The sequence below is a fragment of the Gracilinanus agilis genome, chromosome 4 (genome assembly GCF_016433145.1).
Source record: "Gracilinanus agilis isolate LMUSP501 chromosome 4, AgileGrace, whole genome shotgun sequence".
In the NCBI taxonomy this organism is placed as follows: domain Eukaryota; kingdom Metazoa; phylum Chordata; class Mammalia; order Didelphimorphia; family Didelphidae; genus Gracilinanus; species Gracilinanus agilis.
The window spans coordinates 112,035,540-112,046,154 of NC_058133.1; the positions used below are offsets into that span (position 1 = coordinate 112,035,540).

The 10,615-nt window shown below is 36.5% G+C and overlaps 1 protein-coding gene across 1 annotated transcript in view; it reads left to right on the forward strand.

The window, feature by feature from the left end:
• Positions 1 to 5,998, forward strand: part of LOC123245323 (complement receptor type 1-like) — a 38,200-nt gene extending 32,202 nt beyond the window's left edge. Inside the window, exons 20-21 of the mRNA XM_044674171.1 lie at positions 4,111 to 4,219; positions 5,298 to 5,998. Of these exons, the coding sequence (XP_044530106.1) occupies positions 4,111 to 4,204 (94 nt within the window). The 3' untranslated portion in view covers positions 4,205 to 4,219; positions 5,298 to 5,998. The remainder of the gene's footprint in view (positions 1 to 4,110; positions 4,220 to 5,297) is intronic.
• The last annotated feature ends 4,617 nt before the right edge of the window (positions 5,999 to 10,615 follow it).

Consider the following 10,615-nt stretch of genomic DNA (forward strand, 5'->3'; position numbering starts at 1 on the left):
CACCCACTTTGGGAATCACTGATTTATATGATAAAGAAAAAAGCGAGAGACGAGATGATCTTGTCTGTCAGCTCATGGCTGCTTCTCTGAAGTACCATTGAGTCACAAGTTTAATATATACAGAATTCAAACGTCATTTCACACAAAGGCACAAAGAAACTTAGCAGTTGCACAGAAAATACAAATTATGTCATGTCAAAAGAGCATCAGTGACTTCAAAGTAGAGATAGACTGGAATAGAACAAGGTCCAAGGCTGAATTCTAGCCGCCTTATTATCAGTAAGCTAAGTATGAGTATAATACTTTTTCTCGGGTGGAAAGCCCCTACTAGATTGAGGTTTTGTCTAATTTTTAACCTTGACTGACTAGAATCAGTTTTGAGCCCAAGCAGCTACATTTTAACCAAGAGAGAAATTAACCTCTTGACTACTGGTTTGCTAAGAACTTAAAGTTTTCCAATAAGACTATGTTTTTCCAATAAGAAAAGATGTGAATCATAAAAGGAGTCAAAAGAGGAGTCTCAATGGCTTCCAAAATATTCACTCTTTTCTTTTAAATTGAAGTGATTTATTATACAGCCAAAACTTTTATTAATGAGAGGAGTCAATAGAGAGTGGTTACAGCCATCAACTACAGCTGGATTTGATGGGATTCCCAGATTATGCTGTTTCTCTATGGCTCACATCAAGGAAGGACAGCATTCCTGGCATGCCCAGCAGCCACTGCAGTAGAGAAGGGACACCCAGGCAGACAGTAGACCTGGAGTGGTGTCACGGAGAGAAGGTAGATTGGCTTCAGTTTGTGAAGAGCTTAAGTAGCAGAGGACCCTACCTTGGAGTAGTCATCATAGGAAACATAGGAAATCATCAATTTAGTGTGTGTGGTGTGGAATTATAATTTTTACCATATTGTGCAATTTTTCCAATAGTATTAAATATTTTAAGTAATTATTATTTAGAGTGCATATTAATCTTGTACAGAAGCAAAGTGCTTCAACATTAGGAAGACCCGAGTCAAATCTTCTTTTGACATACTGGCTAAGTGACCCTGGGCTGGCTTACTTAACTCCCTCATATCCTAGGCAGTGTTTTCAGATTAATATAAGTTCTAAAACAATTGCTAGTGTGTATTGGTAGAAATTTTCTTCCTGGGAGACACCAGGAAATTCATAGACCTTGACAAAAACTAATCTTATATAGAAGCAGCCAGGCACAGTGCATAAAGTGCTGGACTGGTACACAAAAATATAGGTTCAGATCCTACCTCTTAATACCAGGTGTGTAACCTCGCACATGTTGCTTTAGCTTATGTCAAGCAACCCTAGAATTGAACTCAGAAGTCAGAAGTAGACTCTTGGTGTAGGGAAGTTACACACTGACAACATCAGAGATCTTTTATATAGCTATGTATAAATCTTATACATTAATTCAACTCCATCTTCTTGTTCAATGGATATTTTTACTAAGTATTTTGATGTTTTCCACTTTTTAACCCTTTTTTCCCCAAGTCTGAAAGGTCATGGTTGCCCTTTTTTTTTTTAAATATCCTGTTCTGGGGGGCAGCCAGGTGGCTCAGTGGATTGAGAGCCAGGCTAGATATGGGAGGTCCTGGGTTCAAATTTGACCTCAGATAACTTCCTAGCCCTGTGATCCTAGGCAAGGTACTTAATCCCCATTGCCTAGCCCTTACTGCTTTTCTGCCTTAGAACCAATACACAGTATTGATTCTAAGACAAAGGTAAGGGTTTTAAATAAATAAACTGTTCTCAATGGAAGCATATCCTAGTTAAGTTTGGAGAGGATTATTCCCAGGAAGCTGAGGAGGCGCCATTGAATTCTTTGGCCATGGCAACCTATGAAGCAAAGAGAAACACAAAGTCCATTGCAGCCCCTTGTGCTTCTGCAAAACTTGGCTGCAAAGTACATTAAGAATCATTGTTTTCAGACTGACTGTAAACATCAACCTAATAGTTATATTCTAAATATGAGATGATAGTCCAGGGAACAGCAAAGCAGACACAGTAATGAGGGGAATCAAATCATAACAGTCTTGAGTCTCTCTATAAATGAAATTAGAAAACAAAAAAGGTACAGTTAAATGGAAGGCTGGCTCACAATTTTCACTGACAAGGCTATAAGTTAGTGAACTGGAGGAACTGATTTTATCATGTATCCAAAGGCCAAAAAAAAAAAATTAATGGGAAACATGGTCATCTTATATTACACCCTTTTACAAAAAGATTAGCATAAAATTAATTGTAGCTTTTTTTGCCAAAGATTTTTTTGCAGAGAATGAAGTAGAGAAATTCTGCAACAAATTCTATCAGACCTTTTAGATTTAATCAGCATGTACTTTAATACTTGGTGACTTTAAGGAAAAGATGGTCATAGAGAAGGACAATGAAAAATGTTTCTATGATCTTGTTTGGTGTTAGCCATGTCTGGTATTGGATTCTGCCTGAAGAACATTATCATAATATTATTGTAAGCCTTCTGGCTACGCTATTTTTTTTAGAAATAAATGTTTAATATATGATTACCAAGACACTTGGGATTTGTTGTTTGCTGCTTTTTGGAAACAGGATAAAACTAACTTGATAGTTTCCTTTATTTGCTCTTCCAAGAGAACTCATGAGCCATCTTTGATTGTGACATTTTGACTAATAACAACTCATTTTGTACTTGTCAACTGATATGTAGTATCTTTTTTGCCTTCATTTATTTTAGCCATATTGCTCAATCACTCATATTATTTCTTTATATACTTTATATTAATTTGTCATGTGGTTTTCCCACTGGCTATTCAAATCCATTTAAAGTTCTGAGGTTGAGCTCCCTTGGTTTCATTTTAGTTTTTCTTTCCTATCCCCAATATACTTCTAACTTGAGGCCCTCTAAGCCAGTGGTGTTTTTGTAGTAGCATCCATCATATATTTATAACCAAAAGTTACTGTTTGGGTGATCTATTGGGCAATCAGCAATTCTTAGTCTTCTCAGATACTGCCTCCTCATTTATATTGTGTCCCCTAATGGTGAATGTTCCCCCTGGTTCTGCCCTAGACCCTCTTCTTCTATCCTCTCTGTAATATGGTTTCTTTGCTCCCTTGAGTTTAACCAGCATCTTTTTGAATATCAAATACACACATATCAAACTGTATGTCCCAGAGACATCTCAAACTCAAGATGTCCAAAACTACACTCATTGCCATTCACCCTCTCTCTACTCACATCCCACCTCCCCCCCAACCTCTTCCAAACTTCCCTCTTTCTGTTGAAAGTTCCAGGACCATACTTAAAGCATTTCTATCTTGTCAGGACCTTCTAGAGTTTGTGTTCTTCTGGCATAGTCTTAGAGAACCTCCATGGTCACTTCCATGCAACAATGAATCATTGGAGTTTAACTCAAGTAAAATATATAAACCTCTTGTACATAGATATTTAAAGGAAAACATATACCATAATACAGAAAAGTGTTTTTTGTTTTTAAATGACAATTTAAGGCTGATTTTTAGCCAACATTTTCTGTAGAATCCCATCTCCGATTTTATGAGGGAACTAATATAACTCAATTTAGAGAAAATTATTCTACAAAGAACTTTTTAAGAAAAGTTATTTCTTAAAATGAAATAGATTTCTTAGAAACAAATAAAGTGGAAAGGAGGGGAGGGAGGAAGGGGAGAGGGAGAAGGAGAGACAGAGACAGAGAGAAAGAGAGAGAGGCCAACATGTGCAAAATTGTTGTGCAGTACCACCTGCACTATTATATTCATTAATATGTTAAAATTATACTGATAGTGTGGTAAAATCTTTTTCTTTGAAAAAACCTTTGATCTTGTAAGCTCTTTAGGCCTTCTTTTGTTGTATCTTTTGAATGATTTTAATTCTATCAAGTTCTTTTCAAGTGAGTTTTTTATACAAGATACAGGGAAAACAACTTTATTTAACGAAATCAATGAGCCAAGCACTTTCTGAATGAAATATTTAATTGACTTTAAATTTTTTAAAGAAGGAATAGGACCAGATCTTAAAAATTGGTTAGTATTTAGCCTCCTTTAGAACTGACTTTTTAATAAAAAATTTTTTCTCTTGTATTTTTTCCTCTGCTATTTAGCAATTATTATACTAATGAAAATCATAAAGGTGTAGCTATCCCTGTAGAGACACAAGAAACTTCCATTAATGATGCTTACAGCCTTGCAACTTAGCCAGAAGACTAACAGGTATATAATCAATTTTGAATATTTTTTCGATCTGTGTTATAAATAAACATGCTCTAACTAGGTAGTATTGGTGGTTGCTACTTGAAATATTCTCACTGTAGGAACAAAACATGCTTTTTAAAAAACTAAATGTAATGGTGATTAATTTCTGATTTTCACAATTTATAGCTTTTAATAACAACTACTTCATATGCTAGAGTATCACCTTGCTTTTTTTTCAGTATTTTGAATGAAGTCAGCCTGTAATTTATAGCTGTTAATAATATTCACATTTACATAGTACTTTATGGCTTACAAATTGCTTTCCTCAGAGCTCTAGAGTGGGTAATGCAAGTATTATCCTCATTTCCCTGATGAAGGAAGGTAGAATATTAGGAAATACCTTGTTTTAAAATAATATAAGTTGGGGGCAGCTGGGTGGCTCAGTGGATTGAGAGCCAGGGCTAGAGTCTAGGAGGTCCTAGATTCAATTCTGGTCTCAGACACTTCCTAGCTGTGCGACCCTGGGCAAGTCACTTAACCCCCATTGCCTACCCTTACCACTCTTCTGCCTTGGAACCAATACACAGTATTGATTCTAAGACAGAAGATAAGGGTTTAAAAAAATAAATTAAATAATGTAACTTACCAAACCAAGGTACTAGTGAGGATTATATATTATTTTCTTTATAGAATAATTATTTGTCATTGTAAAACAAAAGTTCAACACGAGTTTTATTATATCTAGAACCTTAAGAGCATTTGAAATATCTATCTAGTATGTTATTCACATGCTACTTGTAAATATATTTGCTCCATAAGTAAAAGTATCCATAATTCATGCACACAGGTAGCTAAGCATATTAATTAAAATGGAGGTGAACATGAAAGAGATTGTGATTCTAAATTTTCAGATTTTTCTTCCTTAGAAACAGTTCTGTTTTTTTTAAAAGGAAGTAACAAAGAATGTAAACATAGTCATCATGTTTAAATATTTGTATGCCACTAATGAATTAGAGTGCCACAAATGTCCACTCAAAGTTTGGACTGTTTAATTGCCATTTATTTTACTAACTAAAAGAGAAATCTGTTGTTTCAGTTATCTTTGAAATGCTATGAGATTGGAAAGCAATCTTGGAATGAAGCTTTAACCTCGATTTGAAAGAAACCTCTCTGCTTCTGGAAGGTACACACACAGGACATCAAAGTCTCAGAACTGATTTTACAGAGATGCAACTTTTATCAGAACTCGAACTCAGGTAGAACAAAGCAAAGCAGCTTTGTAATGGTGGAAACTGAATTCTGTTGCTGTTTTCTTCCCAGTGACTATCCTCCATGACTGGCATCTTGCCAGAATGCAGCTACAAGCACTTGCAGACTTCTGAATCCTACACATTTTTTCATATCAACCCTAGTAGAAGTTTTCTTTGTTTTTTTAAAGTTGGGCCATGTAAATTCTCACTACCTTCATTCAACCTAGCCATCCTCTTTTCTTTTATTATCAGCATACTGACTGTTATTTGCACACTGGACTGGAACATGGTTTTAGTAATTTAAAGAAAGATGGTGAAACATTTTCTCTACGTTTACTTGGGCTTTGCTCAATTAGGAGACAGCCTTAAAAATATTTAGTTCCTTTTTCATTTATAAAAGGTAGCATTTTGCTTTTTTCCCTCAGGTTAAAGTTAGTTCAATATCTGCCTTGAATTTCCCTATGACACAGTAATTCATGAAAGTGATTTCATGAATTAATTTAATAACATGATTAAGAGAATTGTATTGACTGCCAGTGGGAGAAATTGGGGGAGATGGGGGGTGGGCATAGTGAAGCTTTTATTGCTCCTTTATTTGTATTTCAAAAGTTTTATTTTCTTGTTTTAAAACATGTTTAACCTTTGAATTAATAAATAAAAATTATTTCTATAGAAAATTTAGTGAACCTGAATGGATTTGTTTGACCTGAAAATGTCTATTTCCTTAAAATTCTCAATCTATCAGCCAAGAAGTAAAACTAAACAGGGAAGATATTTTTCCCTTGGAAATGTTCTTACTGATTATATATGATTCTAGTAGGTCTAGAGAATCCTTAGAGCAGTGATGGTGAACCTATGGCACATGTGTCAAAGATGGCACACATAGGGCTCTCTGTGGGCACATGCCTCCTCAGAGTTCATTACTAGAAGGCAGAGGGACTCAGATGGAGTTACTCCCCTCCCCCTCTCCACTGTGCCTGATGACATTTTTTCACCTCCCCCATCCCTCTGCCTAGCAGCTCAATGGGCGTGCACAGTGGGTAAGGTGGGCAACTCACAGGCAGCAGAGCTGGAGGGGAGCCAAGTACTTGGGACACTCCCCTTCCCCTTTCTACACTCACTTCACCTGCTCCTCTGTCTAGTAGCCCCATTGGGGTGTTTTCTCCTACCCCTGTGTAGGGCAAGGTGGGGCAGGGTATCCCAGCATTCAGGGTAGGGGGCATGGCACAGCATGGCACGTGGTCTCTGGGAGTGGGCCATGGCACTCCGTCTCTAAAAGGTTCACCATCACTGCCTTAGAGGGTGAAATTTACCACAATAAGTACTCTACTAACAGTAAAGAATAAAATATTTCTGAATACAACTTTACTAAGAATACCCCTATGCTGTCCTACACACCAAACTTGCTGTTGGATTTTTAGAAAAGATTAGCTAAAGGGCAACACCAGAAGGCTTGGAGAACCATCCTTCCAGAAGTCTCTCAGCCCCACCAGATTAACCCTCCCTGAACATCAGTGGATTCCTATCTTATTCAGAAAAGCAGAAGGTGAGTATGTCTGAGTGAGCTACTCATAGACATCTACATTTCAGGTTTTTCTTGCCATTTTTCTGTTAATAACAGTGGGTTGTCTGATCATTCCTCTGGAACTGCACCAAAAGACACTAAAATTAAGTTCAGGAATTATTTTACTCATGTTTGTATTCCCACAATTCCTTGCACTTAGTATAGCATTATTTGATGAATGAAAAAATGAATCATCTTTGCAACCCTGTTACTTCCATATAATCATGTTCCTTGGAAGTATGATTTACCATTAGGATTAATAGTCTTGCTCTTTTCAATATCTGCCTTGATGACCCTGAATTCTGTCCATCCCAGAGCATATGAGCATAGCCTGCTTCAAGGTCTTTCTTTTGTAATCCCATTCAAAACTGAACTTATTAGCAAGGTTGTTATCTAGGTGAGTCAGACCCACAACTGTCCTAACCACATTGGTCTTTCATCATGTTGTCTAGTCTACTGATACCAGATGAGAAGGGGGCAGAGAATGTCCAGGGATCTGAAGAAATATGAGAGCACCAGGACCTATGAGGTATTGAAAATTGTTTATATTGCTAAGGCTGTTTCCAAGAATGTGTAATAATCCTGAGCCAGACAAGAGGAATTGGATAGTCTGAAAGAAGAACCAGGCATTCTGTGGCTCCTTTGTGCATCTGGGCACATACTATTGAGTCCTCTCCATGAACTCCTCAGGTGTCTAAAAAGGTCATCAACACTAGCTCTACCTGGCTATCGCTAACAGTCCTATGAAGAAGAAGTTAGGTGGCACAGTGAATAGGGTCCTAAAGTCAGGAAGACCTGAGTTTAAATATGACCTCTAATATTCAGCTGTGTGGTCCAAAATAAGTCACTTAAACTGCCTGCTTCAGTTTCTTCTTCTGTAAAATGGGGATAATAATAGTGTCTTTCTCCAAAATAATTTGGGTTTCCCTTTCACATCACAACTTTTCTTCATATTTTCAATATATTGTAGGTCAGCATAAGACGTTAAATGGGAATTTGGGGGAGTTTTGTGGGATCCTCAGACATGACACAAAGGCCAGCAGACAACATAGAAAAAGTTTAAAAACTCATATAAATGCACACTTAACCCAAAATTTATAATGCAATACTATAAACACATCGTAAAGGAAAAAGAAAAAATTCAGACTTTCTGATATGAAGGAAGAGCCCCCAAAATTCAGAGTTTCCAGGTCAGATCTTGGGCATGCTCCCAAGATGTGGAAGGGATGCCTGTATTTATAAAATACTTTGTAAACCTTAAAGCACTATGTAAATGCCTACTATTACTATTAGAAAAGCTGTAACACCATTATAAGGAAAATTAAACTGTCCACGTTTTATTCAGTAACTAGGGACAGATGTGAATGCTTCCTGGATCTTTAAGAGCCATGCCCTGAAGAAAGAGATTCAACTTATTAATTTAATTGCTTGTCAAATTTGTATAAATTTGCATTAGGAGATGATCTTCAAACCCAACAGCTATGCCAGGCTTTGACCCTCCCTAAAGAATTTTGTAGGTACTTAATAAATGTCTGTTGACTGACCTCAAGAGATAGTGAAATTTTAAACCGGGGGCTGGATGGCCACTTATTGATGATACCATATAAGGGAAGTTGTTTTTGTTATTGGTTTTTTATTGGGGAGAGGGGTAGATTGGATTAAGTAACCTTTGAGATCCCTTTGGAATCTAAGTCTGATTCTTTGACATGATTGCCTCAGGGATCTACTGCAGGGAGTTACCAATAACCATTTCTCATCTCTACTTCCACTGTTCAGGACTTCTCATTTCATGACATCTATAGATTCACATCATTAATTCTGGTTATGAGACATTTTACACAACTCATATCAAGACTCATTTGACAAAAAAAAATCTCTGAGGACAAATGGTTTGCTCTTATCATACGGAGTTGCTAGTTCTTGAAGAAATGAGCCTCTTGTCCAGACTCTTAAAACAAGTAAGTAGTTACAGTGCTGATTCCCTAGACATTCAGCCAAAATCATTGCCATTAGGACAATGGCTCTGGATTTCATTCCAGCTAGTATATGTTCTTGGCACATCTGAAAACATCTGTCTTTGGCTGATCATATTAGAAATCAGGTGACAAAACGCCATGAGATTAACTAATGGGATTCAAAACCGGGAGAGCCCTTGGTTTTGTTGTGATATGTGTACTCACAATTATTATACTCCTTGAAATTTGTGTTATGATAAGAACTTTAATACATATTCTGACATAAATATGAAAAGGTTTTAGCTGAGGACAAAGAAGTATAGCAGGTTTGCATAGTCTGTTAATGTTGGGAGTCATTCAGAGAAATAAGGTCTCTAATAGGTATTTTTATCTAGACCCCATCAAAGTCAATATAGCTGACAGGATCATATATTGACTCGTTTGACCTGAAAGGTTCAGGTCAGGTGGCGGATGGCTTATCTAAGATAAAAATCTGGACTCCTCTCTGTGTCTTCTTTTATGATCAACACCTTTTCTTATTGGAAAGCATTATAATCTAATTTTCTAGGATAGCTTTAAGTTTTTAAGTATCCTATAGTAAACCAACAGTTAAGGAGTTAACAGTTTCCCCCCAAGCCAAAAAAGGCAGATGCTGCCCTGGCCCTATGTCTATTTCCAGACAGCCCTAGGTCAAAGTAGGCAAAGTCAGACACCCTTCATATTCAGCCAGGTATTTTCCACCCCACACAATCTTAAAGGCTCATTCTTTAATGTATTTTTCGAAGTATGGAAACTTTTATTAAAATACAATGTTAGATAAAATAAGTCTCAAATTTTAACCTTGGACTCTTGTCTCATCCTGGCATAATCTATATGTGAAAAAGCTTGTGTGGGAGGTAATTCTGTAACCTTGATTGTCTGCACAACTGCAAATTCCTTTGTGCTTTGTGTGAAATGGCTTTTTAATACTGTATATAATAAACCCCAAGCTCCATGTCTGGCAGAGTAGCCATGAGCTAACCACTGGCTGACTGTTCTCAATTTTCTTCTTCGTCCTTATCATCTGACACTTCAGGCCATTCAAATCCTTGTCGATATAGAGCTGGTCCTCTATATGTTAAAAATAAAGATTATAAGGAAGAGTAAGATATTTAACATATACTTAAGCCTGAGGTGTTTTCTTTGTGACAAAGTAGCATAAAATGGGGGATTGAAGAAGCATAAAATTAGTTTCAAATTTATGAAGTAGAAACAAAAGATCTTGTTAAATAAACTAGACTGCTAATTCTAAATTAAGATTAATTGTATCTTATGCCTTCAAGAAGATAGAAAAAAAGATTAGGATACCCTAAGAATGCTCAAGATACAAAAGGCACTACAAGCTTACCTCTTTTTATTATGCTTTATTTTATCACACTTTGCAGATAATGCTTTTTTCCCCCCTTCAAATTGAAGATTTGTGGCAACTTTGTATTAAGGAAGTCTCAGGAACATTTTCCCCAAAGCATGAACTTACATCATGTTTCTCAGTCACATTTTGGTAATTCTCTCAATATTTAAACATTTCATTATTATTGTATCTGTTCTGGTGATCTTTGACATTATTATTGTAATTGTTTTGGGGGCACCACTGACCAGACATACC